This window comes from Corvus kubaryi, unplaced genomic scaffold (genome assembly GCF_017639235.1).
Source record: "Corvus kubaryi isolate FWS band 111438036 unplaced genomic scaffold, C.kubaryi_AGA036_p1.0 72, whole genome shotgun sequence".
Taxonomy (NCBI): domain Eukaryota; kingdom Metazoa; phylum Chordata; class Aves; order Passeriformes; family Corvidae; genus Corvus; species Corvus kubaryi.
The window spans coordinates 1,213,686-1,237,426 of record NW_024582060.1 but is presented as its reverse complement, the minus strand read 5'-3'; the positions used below and the strand labels follow the sequence as shown (position 1 = coordinate 1,237,426).

The following is a 23,741-nucleotide window of genomic DNA, read 5'->3' as shown; positions in this document are numbered from 1 at the left end:
GTCATCTTTCCTCTATAGATCCTTTTTTTAAAGTAATACCTGCTGCTTTTCATTTTGCAGTGACAAAACAGTGTGAAACACAGACTGTGACAGGGGTGGGGTTTTGTTCTGTGGGGTTTGTTGGGTTTGCTGTATATCCTACAGCTCTAAAATGAGTCAGTTGTGACCCAAGAAATAATTGATGGGGATGAATTTACAGAAATAAACAATGAGCCCTAGGAAACCCAGGTTTTTGACAGCTCATTTTAGTTAACTAGCTCAAGTTTCAGTTGGTGGTGATTAGGTACTCTCAAACTGGTAATTTACTACAATAAAACCTAGTTTTCAGAGGATTCATGCAAATGTAAACCACGTGTAGTGGTTTATAATAGCAGTATTTCATATAGATAAAAAATACCCTGTTGCTCAGCCAATTGGCTGTGTGTTTTAATTCTCAGCATTCTACAATAATAATAAAACAGCTGGGGCAGGAAATTGGTCATTTGCTAGTAGTTAATGCCCGATTTGTGTGTGTTTGCCATCCTCCACCACCAGCAGAACTGAATAACACTATAAATTCCCTGCTCCTTCTGGGTATAGAAATTGTGACTCAGTTATGGAAATTTTATTCTATGGTCTAGTGTATTCAAGATTGGAGAAAATTAATCTCATGTCAAATTGTGATTTTACAGAGATCTTTCAATAGCAATTTTTTAATGCGTGTTTTCATGTAGATGAGGGAAGACAAATATTTGAGTTTCCATTAAGTATTGTATAGTAATTGTGGTTAAATATTTCTATTTTATCTCTACTTTTTGTCTCGTATTTGCCCCACCTTTCAGCCTAACTCAGCAGGAGCAGTTCAAAGCACAGCAGGGCACAGGAGCAGGGGCGTCCCCCATGATCATGAATTCTGCTAATAACAAAGAAGTGGATATCTTACGGATGCTTACCAAGGCCAAAGATGAGTATACCAAGGTGAGACATGCTCCCACTTTACATTATGAAACATAAAAGGTTTGATTCTGGTTTTTGTGGGTTTTGAATAGTTCTGCTCAAAATGAAAGTGATTTGGGGCAGTGTGCTCTCCCATTTTGTGTGGAAGTGGCTGGTAAAAAAGTTTTGACAGAAGTTGCTAAAAATTCAAAAGAAATTAATGCTGTCAATAAAAAGTTCTGGAAGGAGAATGTGCGTATGATTGTTTGTTGAATGGTAGAGGCTAAGAGCAAGTATAAATTGCCTTTCATTCTGACCCTTAGAGCTCCTGTGCCTATTGAGTAGCACCTGGAAGCTGTGCCTTCTTTCTGGGTGAGGTATTTACCTGGTAATAGTGTCTGTGGTTTGTACAAAGGACTTGGTTCAGGAGACTTTTGACAGTGAAGTTAGTGCTTTTAATTGTGGTTGTTAGCTACTTTCAGACACTAATGGAAGGAAATAAAAAGGTTGAAATGTAGTATGATTTCAGCCCGTGTGCTGCTTTGGTCTTCTGAGGCTTCTAAATAAAGAAGTAACTAATGGACTAATAATGTTCTCTATTATTGAGCAATCAAAAACGTTTTACTTTGGGGAATAAAAATCTAATAATTTTAACTATCCATATATAAGCTGCAAATTGTTACAGAGCCTGCAGGTTCCTGCTGCTGTTTCCTGTGTTGCTTATGTGCTGTCATGCGATAATAGAGCTCCTAAGTGTTCCATAAGAGTCTGGAAATATACATATATCTTAGCTTTTTCTCTCCTTACATTTCTTGTGTTTATTTTTTCTGAAATGTAGCTGCTAATAAAATCCTCAGGAAGATGATAGCACACTACTTGACCTAGGGTGAAATGCAGCCCTTTTTATTGTGTATAGTTTCTGTTGAAGCTTGGGGCCTTTGTATTTTCTGTAGTAGAGACGTAATGTATTATAGTGGACAAACACTTCCAAAACCTGGTATCTTTCCCATATTTTAATACTGAATCAGTATCTAATCTTGGCATCAGAGAATAGGATTTGAGATGCTCTGAAATGTTTAAGAGGTTTTCATTAGATAACCTTAAAAATACTGCAAATGGAAAACTGGAAAAAATATCAGGCTATCTTCAGATTCTGTGAAAAGAGGGTGATAAATCTAAAAGATGTTACCTTCCATTTCTACATGAGCACACAGAAACCAAGACAAAGGAGAGGAAATTCTGTTGTTTAAATAATAGCTTTTAGGACACTTTTCCCTTTAGAATCTTTTGCAAATTTGCTTCTTACTTTATCTTCAATCTTTCTGCATTTAAGGCATTGCCAAGGAAATAAAAAAATAACATGAAAGCTTCCTCCTCATCTGGGACATGAGTGCTAGGAATGCCTGACCTCTTAAGAACAGGATATGTGTGATTTCTTCTATTGCTAGTAATATAAATTTCAAGAGTGTGATAAATAAAGGCAGTGACAACCCTTTTTCTATTTAATGTCAATATGTTTCAGAGCAATCGTGCTTTTTGACTGGTTTATGACATCTACTTTCTTGTCAGTGTGTGTTTTATTACTTACAATCTGATGTGCTGAAATTAGTTATGAAATATGTTGTTCTCTTCTTTGAATTCTGTGTTTATTCAGTGAAGAGTGTTTTAAAGTGTTGGAAGCTGTAGAATAAGGACATCAATTTTCCAAACTTCTAAGGAAGTTTTTGCTCAATTTTTAAGAGTGTAACTAATTTTGAAGAGTATATCTTGTTCCCAGATTATCTTATACATTTAGAGGTCACATGCAAAATAAAATACACAGCTTTCCCCTTCCTTTTTTAATTAATGGAGCTCTAAGATGCTAAACCCCTGAGGTTTTTTTTAAAAATGTACTTCTTATACAGTTGCCTTCTCTTGATCTCTGGTAAGAAAAAGCTGGCCTCAGTGATAGCCAGGGAGAAAAACAGCTGAAGAGCTGCAAGGGTACAGAACAAAGCATGACAAAATGGGTTTATTCTTAACCATTGGGCCTTGTCTTGTACTGCAGGACAAGCTCTGGGTTTAGCTCGGTGCTGCACAGTTCTTCTCCCAGCATTCAGCATTTTCAGCTTCATATTGTACAGGTAGACTGTGACTCTCACAACGCAGAGGGTTGTTTGCCTCAAATATCTCTGACTATACCAAACTTGCCAAAACCCCCTCAGTGATTTTCTTGCTCTTCTTGATCCATATTCACCATGTGTCTCTGGTTTTGTTCCAGTGTTGCTGAGCCTTTCTTTGACTTGATCTTAGAACCTTTTTGATTACTTAGGCATCTTTTGTAGCAGCAGAACTTTGAATAGGACACCTGAGTTAAGGACAGACCTGTGAAGCAAGATGTAGTAATTGCCAAATGTAGCTGGTGAGGACTCTGATTCTATCACTAAAGAGCACGGTGACATTTCTTTCATGCTGTTTGTTGATAATAGCATCTGATATCTTCTTTACCTGTCTACCTGACAGCTGCTTAAAATGTCATGCTAGTGCTCCCAACTTACTCATCAGCAAGGCCATGCTCCCCATCTGCCAAGATGGCTTTATATTCTGTGCTCCAATAGTTACAGAGACTTCTGAAATCCTCACAGGCTTCTTTTCTCTTCCATGTGCTTCTGTGTTTGATAGCCGCCTACTAGCCTTGTTATCAAAACACAGCAATGATACCAAGTCAGGTCAATGTCATTCTCTGTAGGCCCTTGTGTGTACTGATGCTCATTTTGCTGAGGAATTTGGTCTAAAAAATGCTCATATAGTGATAACTCTGTTAAACACTACTGCTTCTCACCTCATTTTTATGTTCTTAGTTCTGTGATCATGCAGGGAATGACAGTGGAATCTGAGGTACTTAATGTTTCTGAAGAATTCAGCCTATTAAAATATCCTGAGGAAATAAGGGTATTATTTAAATTTCTGCAGAACTCACTGTGAAATATTCAAGAGGATGTTATCCATCGTGTTAAAGAAAAAGGTTATATGCTTTTTGCCCAGAAAGTTATATTGAAAAATAGCAATGAGAAGAATATATGTTGAAGAAAAGGCGGCATCATTAGAAAGAGAACTGTTTGGGAGGAAAAAGAAAGCTATTTAATCTTACTGAAGTGCAGTTTTGGTCCATGTAGAATCTGTCCAATCTGAAAAACAACTGAAAGTATCCAGATCATATTAGAGCCCCTGAAGTCCCCACGAGAACTCAAATTCTGCTTTACTGGGCAGCCCTGGAACCAGCATGTCTCTGTTTATTGTTGCAGCAGGAGTCAGAAATGGGTGAAGTGATCAGTTTTGTGTACTTGAGGGTGGGGGTTGTTTTCTCACCTGGCACATTTGCATTCTGAGGAGTTTGTCTCAGAAAGTTCTGGAAAGGACACTGATATTTTCAGGGTCACAAAGCAGTGGCTCTGCCTTGTGTCCACAGAGCAGTCTGCCCACTCTGGAATTCTGGCCCCAAGAAAGCACAAGACTGGACTTTTGGAGTGAAGGAGAAACCAAAATTGGTCGTCCTTCCCCAACCACTTGTCCTGTGGCATAAAATTTTGAGCCCATCAAATTCAGATAATGAACTATGAATATTATTGTTGGATAGAATTAACTTCTTGTTAGATAATTCTTTTAAAAATCTTTCCAGTTTCTTGGTTTCAATTGTATCAAGTGACAATGACTTCAAATATACTGTCTTCTTTTCTGCTGGCAGTAGTATTCCATGTATACCCAATGCTTTTTTAGTTTCATTGACTAGATCCTTATATATAGCATCTTATTCACATTTTCCTTTTCCATTTACTATTTCTCTTTCATGGAGCATTTTATGTGGGGGGTTTTCTGAATTAAATCATGCCCTTTTCTCTCCATATGACATTTTTTGTCCCTGATCACTTTTAGTTTTCTGTCTCTGACCATCTTTTTTATAAATATTGTTAATGATGGTCATTTATTTATTTATTATTTCATAAGAAAGCCTACTGATTCTACAAATTGATTAAATCTTTAATTACTTTTCTGTGCATGTATATGCATCCTGCAAGTTCCCACCATTTGAAGATTAATGCAAAAGAGTTTGAGTTATAATTCTACTTTTTGACAAAAGCATTTCAAATGATTTTTATGGGCACATTAATCCTTCATGGACCTAAACTACTTCTAGCTGCCTGTTGATGCAGGAAAAGCCTGTCTGTTGCTTGGTTTCGAAGGTGCTTTAAAAAAGTATTTTATGTTTTTTAAGTGCAGGAAAAGCAGAAGGCCAAAAGGAGTAGTGAGATTTAAATTAGAGGGAAGCCTCATACTAGGGAAATCTTGGAATCAAGTGCTCAGTTTTACATATGTCTTATGGTTTTAGAAAATTAGGTTGCAGTTGCTACAGTTCTTCTAATAGCATAACACTTCACCGTCAGTGCTGCAATTAGTGTTTTTGGTTATTGAATACCCGGTTATGTCTGCATTTTACTGTGGTTGGGAACTGGGGGAAAAGATACTGTCACACATACTAAGAAACCCTTTTTTCCTGTTGCAGTGTAAGACCTGCTCAGAGCCAAAACAAATAACCAGTTCCTCTGCAATCTATAGCAACCCCAACCTGATCAAACCCATTCCAGTGAAGCCGACTGAGAATCAGCATCAGCGAATCTCCCAGCAGAGCAAGGTAAAGCGTGTGTGTGGTGGTTCCTGACTGCTGCTGCTGTCCCTGAGCAACAGGAGCATTGATTTGAGTTGGAAGGTCACTGCAGAGATTTGAGATGGAGCCACTGTACGGCATGATTTTAAAGCACAACTAATCTGTGTTGTAAAAGCTCCCCAACCCCCACTGTATGATGTGGAAACACGTAAACTGCAGACATACTATCCTGATGCAACAAAGAAATACTGCTCTTTCAAATTGCTGTTTTGATCACAAGCTGATCTGTTCCATTGCTGGACCACACCTTTTGTGGGTTTTTGTTTGGGTTTTTTTCAGGGGAAATCATTTGATCTAAATAAAGAAAAGTCTCTTGGTGTATCTTCAAGCCACATCACACTGCAAAATCCTAAAAGCTGAATTCAGCTGTGACCAGCAGATGCACAAGAAGTGGCTCTACTTCATACCCAGGCAGATTTCTGTCTCTTACTAATATTGTACTGATGGCTGTATGAGAAGATGCTCTTTCATATTATTTAAAGCAAAGCCACTGCTATATCTCAGATTCGCTGATTTTCTCCCACATTAGCAGCTTGACAGCAGTCTCCTTGCCCTTCCTATGTGACAAAACTATTAAAAATCCTCTTGGGGAAAAAAGAGCATAACAGTTTTCTCAGCTTTTCATTGAATACTGCTGGCTAAATATTGTCGCCACTTAATGTAACTTATGCATGAGGGAACTATGTTTACTCTTTTCCTTTGTCCCCCCACAGAATGCGGATCCTGAGCCCCAGCACTTGTCTTTGACAGCGCTGTTCGGCAAGCAGGACAAGCCGGATGTCTCAGAAGCCCTTAATAAGCAGCATCAGGAGAACCTCCCCGTCAGGCAGGGTGTGGTTCGCTCGCTGTCCTACGAGGAGCCCAGCAGGCACTCGCCCTGTGCAGAGAAGCAGCTCTGCCCTGCCATCCAGAAGCTCATGGTGCGTGGCACAGACCTTCATCCCCTCGCCGAGTTCCCTGAGAGCCGCCTCTGTGAAAATGGCAATATCCCCCCTGTGGGGGAGACTTTCACAGGGCTCTTCCAACCTGTGACTTCCCACGGGATTGCAGCGTCTCACGTGGTCCAGGACACTGCTGGCACTCAGAGCTTACTGCAGAAACTGCAAAGTCAGCCAGGGTCGGTGACCAAAATGGACCCCGGTGCCACAGGACCTGGGAACTCGACAGCTCCCGTGTTCAGCAGGACTCCTGCTCCTGTTGGAGCACCAGCAGCACCAGTAAATAACATGAGCCAGCCCCCTCTGGTGTATTTCAATGGGTCCCTACCAGGCCAGACTTTAGAGGCTCAGACACTTGGTAAAGAACAGTCCAAACTTCCCAGGCAGCCACTTCCTCTCTCTGGCAATCAAGCAGCCAACTCTGGGGTGATTTCACCTCAAGAATTATTGAAAAAGCTCCAGATTGTGCAACAAGAACAGCAGCTCCATGTATCCAGCAGACCAACGTTGGCAGCTAAGTTCCCTGTTGTTGCCCAGAACACCAATGCCCTGAAACCACTGGATTCCTGGATAGAAAAGGCTCCGGGCACGGAAAAACAGAGCTCTCTCTTGCAGGTAAATGGGGAACTTCTTCAGCATAAAGAGATACCAATCTAGCAAGCTTTTAAACTTGATGTTTTGTTAGGTTAGTCTTGGCTTCACTGTCCTGCTGCATGTTGCACATCATTCGTTTTGCAGGTGATGCTTTCCCAACATCGAGTAAATTCTGATTTACCAAGGTGTGATATTGTAAATCCTGAAGGCCACATCTCTTGCCCATCAATGATGACCAGGTATACTTCAGTGTTGGGTTTTCCAGAGGCCTTTTGAAAAATCACCTAGTTTTCACTTGCCTTACTTGGGCTGTTATGTGTAATTGCTGGCTACTGAGTGTAATATTTTGAGTTTAGTAATTTTTTTCTGCAAAATTAGTCATAGCTTTCTCTGTGTAGATATGCATTCTTTTGTATGCCAGTTGCTAAAGATACTTAAAAGATCTCTTGTCTTCTAACAGCAGCTTTTTGAAGTATTTGTATATTGATCAGTTAGTTATCTTGTACCTCACCTGCTACTTCTAGATATTCATTAGCTGGTTTTCTTAATGTGCTGTGCATTATTCTGAAAAGAGGTCTTGTGCCTGAATGACATTAAAAAATTCTGTTTATTTTGATGCTAGACATCAGATTGGTGTCTTAATAAATTCAGGAGGTGCTAAGAGCCTGTATCTCTCTCCTGAATACATTTTAATGTTCTTCGGAAAAGCAACATGTGCAAGTACGAAATATCCCATCCAAAACAATTACTGTCTAACAACTTCATTTTCTGTAGGATTTTCTACACTAGAGTGTCTTTATGTGTCCTGTTTGGGGATGCACCTAAGCTCCTTTCAGCTTCCTTTATTGTGGATAGGCTGGGTTGTACTGGAGTCTGACTTGTATTGGAATCTGGAAGTTACTGATCCCAAGCATTCCCCTTTCCAGTGTAAAGTTCAGAAGCTGCTTTTCTGTTGCAACTATTCCATTTTTCTATTTCTGTTTGATTCTGTTTCTCTATTTCTATCAAAACCTGAATGAAAGACTACAGAATATTTCAATGTGCTAGAAAGTTATCCTGTACATGGAGAGGCTGAATCAGTCATTTAATAATATAAGAGCTACATCTGTCACCAGGTCCGTGACAGGTCAAGTTTTCTAATTCCATGAGAGAGGCAGGAGGAATATGAATCTGATACAGCAAATAGCCATCATAATTTTTGTTCTTTGAATTAATGCAGTAGGATTTGAATCTGTGTAAAAGAGTTTTTTGGGGATTAGTCATTGAAATTATTCAGGATCAGTTGCTTACAGATGGTAACGCTGACTTTCCAGTGGAGAGCTAAAGAATAAAAGGAGGATCCAGAGTCAAAAAAATGTATTTGTTTTCACTGGGTATGGAACTTGCCTGCGTTAAATATAAGAAATTGTGTGATTCACTGATACTTGTACTGATAGCATGAGGACACAATGAAGGCATTCCTACTTTGAAGGTAAAAGTGAAATGAGGCAAGTCCAAGCTACACATTGTAAGTCAGTGTGCATGAATAAAAAATAAGGAAATATGCTGATATATTTTTCAGATAAAAAATCCCTATAGATGCTGCTATGGCCAATGACTTTAATGTTGTATATATGAAAAAGACAGTTGTGCCAGCATTAGTTGCAGTATGGAAAGGCAGTTCCTGAGGTCTGGCCTAATGCAATTGCAACAGTTTGACTGCTTGAGTACAGAGAGAACACCAGCTTGTGAGAAAAGTCTTCTCTGGAACAAGGCTCATTCACTGTGATTATTGCTGCAAGTTTGCCTTAAAAAAAGCAGAAGCAACTGAGGTTCTCAGTCTCTGTTTGCACGGCTGTGAGCCGACAGAGGAGACTGAGGCTGTCTAGGAGTGGCTTCACAGGCTGCCACAGCTGCTAGTGACATGGCATTGATGCACACATTTAGTGCTGCTTTGGAGATTTCATGCATAGACCAAAAATGGTAAGGAAAGTGTCACTAATTATTGTTTAGGACACCTAAAGCTCCTGTCTGGGAGGAACAGCCTCTTGCACGTGCAGCAGATTGCCACAAAGTAAAAGCAGGGAGGTTAAAAATGAGGGAAGGACTCTGTTCCTCTGGAAGCCATTAATTAGCTGCACGAAACTTCCCTACTTTCGAAAAAAACCCTGGCAGATAAAAACTTTTAAAACCAGCATTCATCTTTTTATAATATTATCCTTGCAGTAGACCAGAGGCTTCAAGTGCTTCCATGCCTGCAGAGTAGATATTTGAGTGAAATTGAATTGGCACAAATATATCTGCACATGCTCATGCAAAATTGATCAAAGCAGATTCTGACAACAAGTGCAGCAAAAGGTTTGTTCTCTGTAATTATTTGTCTTTTGGTATTGCCTCTTCTACTGTGCTTCAGCATACAGAAAAAGCAAAAGTCTGACAGGAATAGAGAAATATCTGAACAGTGTCTGTCGTTGGAAAAATCATATTAAAGGAACACCCTAAATCCATCAGCAGCACTAAGAAAATGTAAGCAATAGTCCTTTCCACAACTGACACATTACAAGTCCAAGTTTAAATTGGCTTCTGCTGCATCTCCATATGGTATAAGAACTGTGATCTCCCACATGGAAAGGAAGAGACCAGTTACCAAAAAAATGGGGAAAAAAAAAGAGAGAAGAAGGAAAAAAGCAAAAGCTGAAGAATAATGCTTGGAAGCATTCAGTCTGGTCTGGTGCCAGCCCTATTTTGTGAAATATTCCTTATGCAGACAGTGAGTAACGTGTGCTTAAGATACAATAAAAAAGCATTAATCTACAGTGGGCTTTTAGGGATATGTTTAGTGTTAGGCATGTGTTATCCTGATTATAGTTGCATGCATGCTTAAGTGTTTATGTTAATCAGAATTATGGTTTTAAGAGTGCTTACAATAACCCAGACACAAATTCATCTTTTCTTCAGAAGGCCACATATCTTGCATCTCATTTTTCACATTTCTTGGAGCATTTTTCCACCAAGAATGTATTTTGTGCATAATGTTACATCTTCTGAGTATGTACATGAAACCCAGTGTATGTGGTGTGAGCATCACAGTACTGCTTCTCTCTTGTCCTGACTGCAGTTTCAGCATGCAACTGTATAATGCAAATAGCTGCATTAAACTTGTTTCCAAAAGTAATTTCAGCTTCTGGAGCTAAACATCAATTAAAATATTCTAAATTAAACTTGAAAGACAAAGCAATGTTAGCATTGTAGCCGGCTTTAATTAACTGCCTTTGAAGTTCCTCAACCATTCTTAGATTAAATGTTCTCAGTTTCAAGTAATGCCACTGAAAACTGTTCAGGGCCCATGGCACCCACTGGGTACTGATGTTCCAGAGGAGCACTCGACCCACCTGGGATTCTGTTCACACAGGAGGCAACAGAAGGTGCCAGTTTGCATTGCAGTGCACTCCTTGGTTCATGGTGTTCTGGGAAGTTGCCAGCTGTGGTGTCATCCAGCTGCCAACAGCCCCACAGAGCACCAAGCTGCTATCTTAGTGAGCATTTGGGCTTCAAGGAAGGAATGCTAGATACAGCAGCAGTTGTTGTGCACATTTTTCATTGTTCTTCCTTCATTGCCGCACAGCTGACGGCAGACTCCTACTCTGTTATTAGTGACTCAGAGGTTGAGCGTTGACCTGACAGAGCCGGAGGTAATGGATGAACAACAGCTCAGGTTCTGCGGGTAAGGAGTCGATCAACAGGATTTTGGAAGGGCTGTTATGACTTGTGAGAAGTTACTCAAAGCTAGAAGATTGGTCCAAAGGCTGTTAGTGTCCCTACAGAGCATTTACAGTGCCTTCTGCAAAAGCATGGTCTTACAGGAACTGCACTGGTAATGCCAAGATCAGCATCCTGTTTTCTGGTGGGCGTCAGTTGTCCCAGTGACTCAAGGTGATCTGAGCTGAATCTCAAATGGAAGGTCTCCTTTCTGTTTAAAACAAACCCCAAACAATCCATGTTTTTTATGTAAAGGTTTGTTAAATGGAAGAAGCTTTGAGCTTGAGCTGCTAGCAAAAGATACATTTTAATGTTGAGTACAGACACAAACGCTATGTCCTGAAAAAAGGTACTTACACTCTCTATTCTTCTTCTGAGAGAGTATCTGAAGTTGTGCAGTCCCCTGTAGCTGTTGGCTGTGTCACCAGTAGATGGCAACATTGCTCATTCCATATAGTTTCCATATGCTTGGCGTGTCCTACCAAACAGACCTTTCTGTCCAGAGAAGACAAATCATTCTTCATATGTCTTTTAAACCACAACATGTGCTTGTCAGGAGGAGCTGTGTGTTATTAAGAGCACAGTTTGTCTCGGGTTTAGTTTATTTGCCTTGGGCAAATGAGAAAAATGTCTGCTGGTTTCGAGGGCTGTGTTATCTGGGTCTGACAGAGTCTGCAGTAGATTCAGCTGCGTTAGTGGGACACTTTATCTCCTCCAGCTGCTCCCAACCTTCCCTTTGCAGGAGGTTTCTGCCCCTGCAGAGCAGTTTGTATATGCATTCTTGAAATCACATTAGGAAGAATCATCTTGTTTAAGCAAACCCTGCCAATTTCACTGGAGGTAAATTAAAGAGAAGTCGCTCCAGCAGCATGGATGAGTAGAGCAGAAGTGCTGGGGTAAGTGTCTGGGGGTAGTTGGTGTTCCACAGGCAGGAGCAGATCTGTGCAGAGTCTGAAGGTCTCACTCCACAGAGGCGTGTCACTTAGGACTCACACTGGTTTTCTTCTAAAATAAATGTTGTTTCCTAAGCATAGGTGTGCAAACCTGCAGTGAGTTAGTAATACCTCTGCTTAGTCAGAGGCTTGGAACACAGACCTGGTGATTGCTGGTTTGATTACATGCTGTGGGGTTGGAAGAAAGCTGTAGTGAAGAGTTTTGTAGTACTCTGTGTTTGAGAAACAGACACAGTATTTACCTAACGGGGTAAATATTGTGGGGGGGAAAAGAAAGAGATTTTTGCATTAGGTGTATATTTGGTGCTTTCTTTCCTGAGCCCTAGTCTTTCTGCTTCCTTAAATTTTCCATAAAACAGCATGACATCTCAGTCCTCTTTGTTTCTTTCTATTTCTCTTTGTATCATGGTCTCACGAACATTGTTCAGAAATGTCTTGGGTAGGAGAAAGACAAGCTACAAAAATGTGACTCTTCTTTAATGCTAATCTGTGTGGTTTTGCATACCTAGGAGATCAACCTCAGTCCTATTTTCTTAAGCTTAATTTTTCTTCAAAATTGAAATGTAATCCAGGACAGAGTGAAGTGATTCAGTAGCCTTTCACCTTAATATGGTAGCAATAAATCATGCTCCAGTCTAAAAGGGAGGAACTTTGGTGAGCTTGTATCAATTCCTTTGAACGTTCTTTAAAAAGGCTGGATACCTGAATAGCAAGAAGATGGCTGATTAGGATTAAGATTTATTACTGGAATTACCTGTAATAAATCTGATGTCTGCAAGTGAATTAACTTTCTGTTATGTTGTATATTACATCTGATAGTATTTGCTAATATTATATCTGATCGTATTTGCTAATCCTGCATGTTTTACAGTTCCAAGATGCACTGCAAGATTTGAAAGTGAAAGTTATTTGGCAAATATGCAGGTTGGTGTGGCTAGGATGCTGAGGGAACTTGCAGAACTGCTGGCAGCATCAAGGTTCTCTTTGAGGGCCATTTTGATTTTGTCAACAGTGTGTTGGTTGTGAGTCTGTTCTGTTTCTGACAGTGCCATGAGCTCACTATGGACCTTTAGCTAAATCACTGAACCTCTGTTTTTGTCTCCTCTCTCCTTAAGTAAAATGAGAAGGTAAAATACACACATATATAGATGTTTATAAAGTTTATAAATTGGAAAATACTTTCTAGTTTTAGGTACAGGGGTTAGTCTAACAGTGATATTTACATGTCTCATGTTCTCAAAGATTGAACTTTCTGACTTACTGTCCCTGTGTAGAAGACTTTACAGCTGCATTCTCTAAGTGCTGATATTTCATAGTAGTCTGATTTCTGTAATAAAATCCTCTTGTCCTAAGATCATTTGCCTATGGCTGCAATCTCAAATTGGATGGAAGGCCTTTTGATCTGGAAATAGATCATAGAGGTGGTGCTGAGCTGGAGTTTCAGATCACATTATTGACCTCCAGCAGTCTCTGTGTCGGCTGCCAATCTCTGTGCCAGTCTCTGTGCCTTGGCTCCCGCAGAATGGAGCGACAGCTTTCACTGCTGCCGTGCTTTTATCCCGACAGGTCATCTCACCTCAGCGCATTCCTGCCACGGTGACTCCCACGCTGCTGATGTCCCCAATGGTGTTCACCCAGGCCACGCCTGCTCCTCCAAAAGCCCCTGAGAGCGGCCGTTTGGCAGCAGCAAACCCCGAGCCCGCCGCCAGCTCGGCCAGTCTGCTCCTGCCCCTGCCAACCCCAGAGCCAGCCGTGGGCAGCAGCACCTCCATGACCAAGATGCAGCTGCAGGAGACACTGCTACACCTCATCCAGGTAAAGTGCCAAGAATTCTCCCACTTTGCTTAACATCCTGCTGCCCGTTTTGATACGAGCGCCCTGTAATTGGCTGTATCTGTCTAAAGGCAAAATGAATGAATTGTGCTGCTTGTGGCTGCATGGTAACAGGGCACCATGGCATAGGCTGGGGATGCAATAGGCTCTCCTTGCACACTGCTGGCTTAACTACATTTTGATTAATGCATCTGATTTGGGGTTCAGGAAAGATAATAAATTTGGTGGAAAAGAACAAAGATGACTGAAAGCTTTGTAAGGTCAGCCTATGAGCCAGAGAGACATCTCTTATATTTTTAGCTAAGGATAAATAATGGGTGATTATCCTAGCTGCCAAAAATTTCAGAGATGTGTGTAAGCACTAAGAGGAATTCAGATGGGAAATTAAAATTGCAGGATGAATGTGAGCAACTTTAAAAATATGAGTTAGATAACATGAATAAATATATTAATTCAGTTTAGCATTTGAACTAGAGAATGACATTGAATAAAATTCCTTTTGCTGCAGTAGTTCAGGTTTCATTGTGACAAAACATTAACAATGTTATGTATGAGATGATTGTTTACCACTCTGGCATGATGCATAATTATGAATATTTTTTCCTTAACTTGCCATGTGAGTAACAGCTGAAGAGTAGAAGTTGAGGAGACATTACATAACTAAAGACCTGGCTACAGAACACAAGGAGCAGAAAAACACATCCAGTTTGTAGGTCCAAACCATGTGCCTGTATGGCTTTGGAATAAAATTAAAAGTCATTATTGTAACTTACTTAAAACATTATTTAAGTTATAAATTCAGAAAAGAAATAGTATCTCTGACAAGCTAGAGGGCTTTCTCATTTTTCCCTGTATTTTTATTTTGGGATTAAAAAAAAAAATATCCCATTGTCTTGTCTCTACATAATTTGAATGTGTGGATACCATTAAAACCATACATGAAGAGGAAACTAGTCAAGGAAGATTGGTAACTTTGTACTTGTAAAATACATATTTAACCCTGCTATTCTTGGTGGTAGCTAGGATTGACTGAGTTACCTGGAAATTATTCACTGCTGATTTGTTAACTGTTATTTTCCATTATATAAAACTACTATCTCAGATGTGCCTAATTTTCCTTAAATATTATCTTGATTGTAATTATCCTCATATGTTTATGTGAGCTACTTATAACATTCTTTCTTAATGTGGGCTGACTCATTCTTGCAAAACCTTCTTCAGAAGGAAAAAGTTAAGCATCAGAGCAAAAGGAGCAGCATCCCTTAGGAGCATTAGGCCTACAAGAGCTAAACAAGATGCAAGGATTTGCCCAGGTAGGATTTTAGTTTAGGATTAAAATCCAGAGTGTTTCATTATTCCATCAGACATGCTTGGAATTATCACTGACCTGATGGAGGACACAACCTAAGGAATTCCCTAGATAAAGGGGGCAAAGAAGAGAAATTCCAGGCTTGTAATTTCAGTATCGTCACTGAGTTATTATGCAACAATACTGGACTCAATTTAAATGCACTGTGAGTTTAGAAAATCTTCTTTCTGTGTACTCGTTGCTCCTTACTGAGGTACAGTCATGGGAAATAAAACAGATCTTTGGTGAAGGGAAGGGCTTTGCTATTGCTCTCTTCTAAAAAAAGAGTAAGGCTGAAAAGTATCTGGTCCATAAAATGGAATAACCTTCTAATCTCTTTACTCCAACTGCCTGTCCTGCTAACAATTGCCTGTTTTGTTTTTCAGAATGACGACAACTTCTTAAACATTATTTATGAAGCATACCTCTTCAGTGTGAGGAAGGCAGCAATGAAAAAGTCCATGTGAAAGACGATCTTTTAATCCAATTTCCATGGCTTCCTGAACTCCAGGAAGAAGACTTGGAAGTTTTCAAGTATGATTATGTTTGAAGAAAGGAATGGTCGTAGGCATTTTGCGTACACTTCGATTTTCCTTGTTGGCAAGTACGTGCTGTACTGAGAAGAAGGTGAGCAGAAATGGATTGTGCCTTTAGCGAGGGGAGCGTCACGATGATGAAGAATTACTCACAAAATATCTTAAATTATTTTTCTTACCCTGGTCCATACTTCGAGTCGGTTTCCCGGCGTAAGGACTCAGTTCTCAGGATCCGGTTTCCTTTTTCACTTGCAGTGTGGTTGCTCATTGCCGAGGTATTTGTCCGCTGGTGCTGCCCGAGCCGTCCTGCGCAGCTGTCCCGGAACGCGCCCGTCCCTGACCACATGGTGGCAATGTTGGACTATTTTTAGGAACACGAAAATCCGCGTGAGCCCTTGCAACGGGAAGTTTCGGGAAGACTGATCATCGTACTTAGTTGTCTGCAAAGCAATTTAGAAGAAGTGTCATGACTTCCCCCAAAATTTTTGTAGTAAAATCTTTTTCTATTTTGACAAGAATATTTTTAGCTAGCTGTAGAAATGGGATTCTGCAGGCGTTTGAGGAATTGGGGGGGGGGGGGGGTGGGGTGAGTTTGTGAATGTACTTGCTATCACATAGCTCTGGGGTGACACTGGATTCATGTTTCTGTTATTCCAGCTCCAATCTGCATAATCATAAGCAATGTGAAATTTTTTTAAGGGGAAGGCTACCTGGTGTATTAATTTTTTTTTTTTAAGTGTGTTCCTGGAGCACAGTGATTTCATTGATCCATTTCTAAAGGAAATAAAATGGATAATCCCTACTATGTGCTGATTTCATTTTATTGTGCCATGGGCTATATATTTAGTTTGTATGACTCTAGAGTGTTTTTATGCTTGGCAGAAGATACGTGAGGTTTTAAATCAATTAGAATAAATGATTGAAGGAATTTTTCTGTATATTTTTATCAGCATCTGCTGCTGAAGTGCCAGTTTACTACAGTTTAGGAATACACAGTTGTTGCTGAGGAGGCATTTCTTCTGTGGGTGCAGAGAGCCCAAACTGTAATCCATAAATGATTATTCAGTCTTCTTTCCTGTGGGCACTGATGTAGGCACAACTCAGTAGCCTCATCTGTGAAAGTTCTTCAGTGGAAATTTGGCTGCAGGTTTCCACTGGTAGAGTTGTAATGAGTCAAACAGTTGCTCCTACCCCATGCAAGGGCAGGGGCAATTTGTTCACATTTCTTGGGAAAGGCTACAAATCAATAGGAAAAAATCCAGACTCAAGAGCTAGTTTCTTTATTCACATAAGCAAATAACCCCAGGAAACTGCAGGAGTTTCCCTCCACTAGACAGCAAGTCATACCCTCGTTTTATTTGGTTACTGCATGATTCTTGCAGATTCAGTGAAATGAATGTGTTGAGCAGACATCAGGAGAAGCAGACTTTAAAGACAGCAAATTCTAATCCTGTAGCCTTCATAATTTATGGGATTCTACTGAGTTAATTGCTATTATTTCTGAATGAACTGGTGTGGAAGAAATTGCAATCTACACAAAAGAGTTTGAAACTAAATGCATGCATAATTGGTGTCTGTGATGTTGGATTATCTGGAGTGCAATTTAAAGATGATGGGGACACATAGTTAAGACCTCATTTGACATGCAGAACTTCTGTAATTGGTGGGTAAAAATAATCCTTAAGCATCTCAAGCTGCCCTGGTAATAGATTTTCTAGTTACAGGGGAAATATTTCATTTACAAAAAGGCAAGTAGAAGTTTTAAAAACATTCTTATTTATTGCTTGCCAGAGCAATTTACAAAAATTAAAGGCATGTTTTTTACAACATCTGTTAACTCCTGATGCTTATGAAAACTGTAATATTGGCATTATGCTTGACAAGCTGAGGCTTCTCTGAAAGCAGACAAGGATTGAGCTAATTCAGGGTTTCTTTTCACTGCCCTCTCCTCTGGTTACATCTACGCCAAGTAATGCTGGCAGAATTGGATTTCTCACACTGTATTGCACTGTAAGGGATTTTGTGGATTATTCAGAAGGCATAAACTTGCCCTTTGTGGAGTGAAGAAAAGTTGTTGCTTAAGAAGGGAGGTGCTGTTTTAGCCTCTATCCTGTTTACCAACAACAGCAGTGGTAAGAAGATAGAACCAGCTCAGGAAGAAACCCTGAGTTTTATGACAATGAGCAGGAAGGTAGTGAGAGAAATCTGCTGAGAAATGAAGCCAAACTTCTTGTCTAGGTTTCCATCTTAAGAGGGCAGGATCTGCTTTACCAGGTGCATTTGGGAACTGGAGACTGAGCTTGGAGTCATACTGGAGTGTCAAACTGAGCTGTGTCCCTTTCTACTGCAAACTGTAGCACTTGTCTCAGGAAAAGGCTTCATCCAGAAATACAGTTGGAGGCTTCCAGCATCGTGGAAAGCTGCAGGATTCCCATGTGATACTGAAAACTTAATCTCTGCCTTTTGGCATTGTGGGTTTTTAGCAGCTCTGTGTCAGCTGGGAGTGTCTCCATGCAGCCAGGTCTGTGCCTGACACCAAAGAGGCTGTTCTGGGGTTGGTAGTTCACCTCTGAATATGGTGGTTGTGAACGTTTGGGTTCTTTTATTTGATTGGATTTTTTTAAGGACACTGTTAGAGCTATGAGCTCTTAGGCTAACGAGGCCTTTTGAGAAGAAAAGACTGCAGCAGTTAGAATTGCCTTTCTTTGGGCCTGTTTTGGGTTTTTTTAATCTGAAGATGGAAAAAAGAGAGCAAGCAGAAAATCAGAAAGTATGTAAGGCTCACATTAACTCTGCTTTAGACGATTTCACAGTATGCATGTGTAATATTTTTTTATTGTCTGTGTATTTCTTAAGATACTGCTCACTTTGAATTGTGTGGTGGGTTTTCTTTTTCTTCCAGTACAATTAAAATCTTACACATTTGGGACTAGCAGGCATTCCAAAAGCAGTTGCAGCAGTGCTTTATTCATTACTCCCATTCTCAGCCTTGAGTTGATATTAGTTTTCAGTGTAGTTCCACTTAATCACTGCCCACTTCCTTAGAAAATTCCACACCTATTAAACTAGAGTGAGAAGACAAGGAGTAGAAAGTCACTGAAATACTAAAGCATCATTTCTGTCAGTGTTTATCATGGAAATCTGTGATATTCAGTGATTATTCAGAATATCCAAATATTTCCTCACAGAAAACTCCACTCCTTAATTTGATTTTTATTCATTAGCTCTCTGTTGCTCCTCTATTACTGCTTGTTGTAGCTGCAATGGGGATAATTAAAATGGCACAGCAAAATAAATTTTTCCAGGAGCAGGATGCAGCTGAGCAGACAGGATGCTTCGCCTCCTCTGACAGCCTATTTAGAACGTGTTGAGCTTTGAACTTCAGTTGTAAAAGCAGTGGGTATTGGAGATACCAGTGTCCCTTTAGGACATTAAAATCATAGTTCCATATTTTAGCAAACTTGGAAGCCTTTGCTTCCAAGGAAAAGGCAAAATTAAAAGACATTTTTCCGTAAGCATTTGAGGCTGTAACGTAAAAAATGTTATGAGAAGGCGGCTTTACCCAGAGGGGTCCCTGAAACCACAGAAAGGCAAAATTCCACTCCTGGAGATGAATAATGCACTAAGAAACCAATCCTCAGTCAACCTACAGTAAACTTCACTGCTAATTCTAAGGACTTTTAAGAGACTCTTACAAGTCCTTGCCTTTTCCAAACCCCTGTGAATATCTCTAACAAGCTTGTTCTGGCCTGTAGCTGTAGATCCGGGCACAGCTCCGTTGGGAACACTGGGGCAGGGAGCTTGGCATATACGGGCTGCCAGTGGCAAATGGGGTTCTGCAAGACCCTGAGGAAACAAAGGTGGTGGCTTTATAAATACTCTGAGCTGGCTCTGCTGCTGAAGAGGAAGCCACTTCTGGCTGCTCATCCCTGCTCCCACACCAGTCTTTTCTGCCTTTTCCCTTCATCTTTCTCCTTTTTTTTAATTTTAAGATGGCTGCATGGGAAAATGTCTTGCAGCAGAATTAGTGCAGCATGCCAAGGTTGGGTTTGATGTGGTGGGGCTCAGAGGTGGCAGCCCAGGCACTGTTTCAGGGCATGGATGGGGTGTGCAGCCGTGGGCTGGGGTGGCTGGGACGAGGGGAGAGCAGAGAGAGGCAGGAGAGCGGAGCTGCAGCTCTGCACTAAATTGATCTGAGGCGTGGGGGAGACTGGGATCCAAAGGCCTCCGCCTCTCTGCTGCCATTAAGACTTGGAAAACACCACAAATTCCAAGAGTGACTTTGTTCTTTCCCCTGCCTTGGCTGACTCTGGGAATCCGTGCAGGTGCCCTCCCAAGGGGTAGCTGCTGATCCCCAGCCTAATCTGAGCGCAGACCCAGCGGAAAGACGGGATCTCTGTGAGGGCAAGCCTCGGTGCAAACCTAATTTAGTGTGGGGGATTAGAGTGTCTGGGCTAAAGTTAGCCTGTGCAGACACCTTCCCCACCAGCACCACCCTGTGCTGAACCAGCACTGGCACCAGTGCCAGCCCCTACCTCTCCTCAGACTACAGCAGAGGGTGGGTGAATCTTCCCTTCATATTTCTGGGGTTTTAATTTAATGGAGATTGTACCCTCAAACCAGAACAGAGTGTTCAGATATAAATCTGCCCAGCATGGAAGTGAATGTGAAATGCAGGAACCACATTGCTTTATGTATAGCTGAAAAAACTACTGAAACAAGCAGGAAATAAGCACTGGAAAGGTAAAGGGAAGAGAAAAAAGAGATTTTTAGGTCATTGTAAAGAATAAATTTTGGAGGAAATGTGTTTCATGTAGAAATGGCTTTCCTTTATAGCTGTTGTGGAAAGAAATCAAGTTGCAAGTAATCTCCATGCTTCTTCCTTTCAATAGGTGGGCAACAACATAAAAAACCCAATAAATTAATTTAGAATAAACATCTGGTATACACAATAGGAAGTCACTGGACATTTTTTGAGAGCAGCAGCTTCAGTCATACATGTAATCAAAAAACCCACAACATTTTTTAAACCTTTTGGAGCACATATAAATTAAAATCCGTTTTTTCTCTGTTTGGACACAAATTCCACAGAAAGCCAGGTAAGCCCTGAGTTCAGCACAAGGTGTCTGCACAAACACCACCAGTCACTAAGGGCAGAAGGAAAAACGCTCCGGCGTGTGGTGACTAAACAAGAGCCAAGAAATAGGAGGGATGCCATCTTATTATCAGCATGAGGGAGAGCCATGAGGGAACTCTGGAAAATGATGGCATTCCTGCAGCTGCTACTGTGCACATACAGGGGTGCCAATCCCACGGTTAGACCTTATGCAAATATTAACATTTTCCTTGCCCAAGTGCTGCTGCCACACATCTCTTGTGTCTGCAGGTACAGCCACTCATCCTGGATTTCTTCACCCAGACCTGAAATCTGCTTCTCAGACATCTTAGAAGGCAGAGAAAGATTATTAATATGTCACCTCAGAACCCTGCCCACCTGTGGGTTTTTCATCAGCACCTGCCTGTAAATACGAGGTTGAGAGGGAGAGAGGAGAGGAGGCTCTTGGCAGCCCTCCCAGAACAGGGCTACTCAGGCTGGGAACAAAAGCTCTGTTTTCCTTCATTTTTAGTGCTGCTTTGCAGTCTGGCTCACTAACAGCCTCCTGCCTTCTGCTTGGAGCAGCAGCCCCAGACCTACCACTTAGTGCCAGTGCCTGCATTTCCCATTCAGCTGCGCAGCGTCTCTGTGTGCCTGAGGCCCCCCTCTTGGGTTCTTATCAGGGAAGTCCTGCCTCTCCTGCCTTCTGCCATGGATGCAGCGAGCTGTGGCTAAGGGTTTGAATTAGGGGAGCTGGAGAGTTGCAGTATGGTAACACAGTTCAGGAATGCCCTGCTTAATGCTTGAAGTTTGGCAGCAGAGGCGCAGTATCTCTGCCGGAGGTGTTTGCAAGCAGGATCAGCTGCTTGTCTCTGCTGTCTCACTCTCCTTCCCTTCTCCTGTTTTTCCCCCTGAAGGCCAAAACCCGGTGCTTCCAAGCAAGCCGTGCCCTCCTCCTCACCCCTGCCCCAATTCCTACCATCACCACCTCCAGTTCCTCCAAAGCAGCTGCGGGAGATGTTGTAACCCTTGTCTGCCCCATGAGCAAGCACAGGCCATCACCACAGGCTCCTCCCAGGTCCACCACGTCCCACCAAAAGTGTGCCACAACTCAGGAATGTCTCAGCAGTGTCAGCAGGACCACAGATGAAGATGATGAAACAAAAGCATTGTTGTCTTTGAGAAAAGTCCCTCCAGGGATCATAAAACAGGAGCTTCAAGGGAAGGGTAGAGGGAATGAGTAGAAACATAAAGTTGAGGAATCTCCAGTTAACTCCTTTGTCTGAGAGATATGAAGAAATGATGACTGTGTACTCCAGAAAATCCAGTAAGGAGCTTGAAATTAGTGAATAATTCTAAATAGAAGTGAAAACTGTAAATTTTCAGCTCACTTTTAAGGGCAGAAGCGAAGGTGTGGAAATGAGACAGCAGGGAGATAGAAGAGCACAAGCGAAACATGATTGTGTTTAGGAAAACTTTCACTTCCTTGCATAAAAGCAGAAGTTTAGAGAGCATTAAATTTCAGGACACCAAGCTAATCCCTCACTGCAGGGGGCTGCTAAATCCAGCAGACAAGGCTCACCAGTGTCCAGAGCAGGGAGCAGTCGCATGGCCAGAGATGAAGACAACGAGCCCTCGTGCCTCTGCCAGGGCTGCGGTGCACACCTGGGAGAAACCAGGTTAGGAAGTGGGAAGATCTCAGAGATAAAATGTCAGCTTAGGAGGTGACAGAAGGGTAGGAGTGGGGCTCTTCTCCTCACACCATAACAACCTGCTTAATTACAGTGTGCTGAGAGGGCAGGCCTGGACGGACAGAAGGTGGGGAGGGGAACACCACTTTGTTCAGATACTGAACAGAGGGACACAGACACTCTGTGGGTGTTTAACCTAAAGTGCTCTCCTCCTTTTTTTGGAAGTGATGATTTCTTAATCCCCTGAAACACCTTTGGATGAGAACTCTTACAGGATTTTAAAGGATTTCTATTTCTTACATATATTTTTTAAGTCTTCAACATTGCTCTCCAAGTGCATTTACATAAACAGCTAGATAGAAGTCTCTAGAAGTGCTTTTTCTACACATTACCCTTCTGAAGGAGAGAGAAGAATATTATCCCACTTGAAATGGACATGAAGAGCGGTTCCATAATGGATGTATGGAGGTCACAGAAGAAGCCAAGAGGGAAAGGCAGAGACTGATGCTCAGTCACACCTCACTGGGGCTTCGCTCCTCTCCCAACACTTCAATTTTGTTTGCAGCCAACTGAGAAATCCCTCAGTCCAGCCCAAACTGCTCTGTTTCCCAGATTCAGCGCTTCATAAGAGATCAGCAGCGAAAGTTGTGTAGGCAGCGAAAACTGGGAAAGCAAGGAGCAGATAGAGGCAACAGCAGCAGCCTAGCAACCAAAAATTAGTCCTGACAAATGCAGGACTTCTGATATTATATTCCCTTCCCTTTGCAGGTACTTTATCACCCAGCAGGAATCCCTTCCCCTCTCCCTTCCTCTGCAGCATCCTAGTGGCTGGCATGTGGCAGCCTGGCATGCCCTGAGCCTGTTGTAGGCCAGGCAAATGAACAAAGCCAGCAGGAGTGGCCAGAACAGTGGGAGTATTTTCACATGCAGCTCCTGTATTGATCAAAAACCAAATTACAGTTGCTCCAAGAAATGCTCTCTCCAGCTGTGTGGTAAAGAGGACACTAAGGAGGCCAGTTGGTGCAAGTTTCCTGTTTTCCTTCCTGTCCCATCAGTGTCTGCTCTTCCCTTGCTCTTTGCTCAGTCTCTTGACATGATTTGCAATGTGCTGCTGTCAAAGCTGCTGTTGTGCTTCTTCCTTGGAAGTGTTTTTCCCTTGCCTGATGACTGCAGCAGCTTAATGGGAGTCTTAAAGGGGTTTTGATTGTCTGTCCAGAGGTGAACAATTGCTACTGTCCAGAATTACAAAAAGTCCATTTGCACTGGGAGAGGAAAAGGCAAAACCTCCCATGTTAGCTACTTCCCCACAAACATGGCTTTGCCAGAATAGGGTGGGCTGTTGAGCTGCTGAGATCTGTTTCTGCCCTTGCCCTTTGCCACCCCAGTCTTCATGCACCA

General features: G+C 41.6%; 1 protein-coding gene across 1 annotated transcript in view; it reads left to right on the top strand.

The window, feature by feature from the left end:
• The window catches only part of DCP1B (decapping mRNA 1B), a 40,666-nt gene extending 24,307 nt beyond the window's left edge, over positions 1–16,359 (top strand). Inside the window, exons 5-9 of the mRNA XM_042050212.1 lie at positions 822–957; positions 5,456–5,584; positions 6,331–7,170; positions 13,407–13,655; positions 15,408–16,359. Coding sequence (XP_041906146.1) covers positions 822–957; positions 5,456–5,584; positions 6,331–7,170; positions 13,407–13,655; positions 15,408–15,488 — 1,435 coding nt within the window. The 3' untranslated portion in view covers positions 15,489–16,359. The remainder of the gene's footprint in view (positions 1–821; positions 958–5,455; positions 5,585–6,330; positions 7,171–13,406; positions 13,656–15,407) is intronic.
• The last annotated feature ends 7,382 nt before the right edge of the window (positions 16,360–23,741 follow it).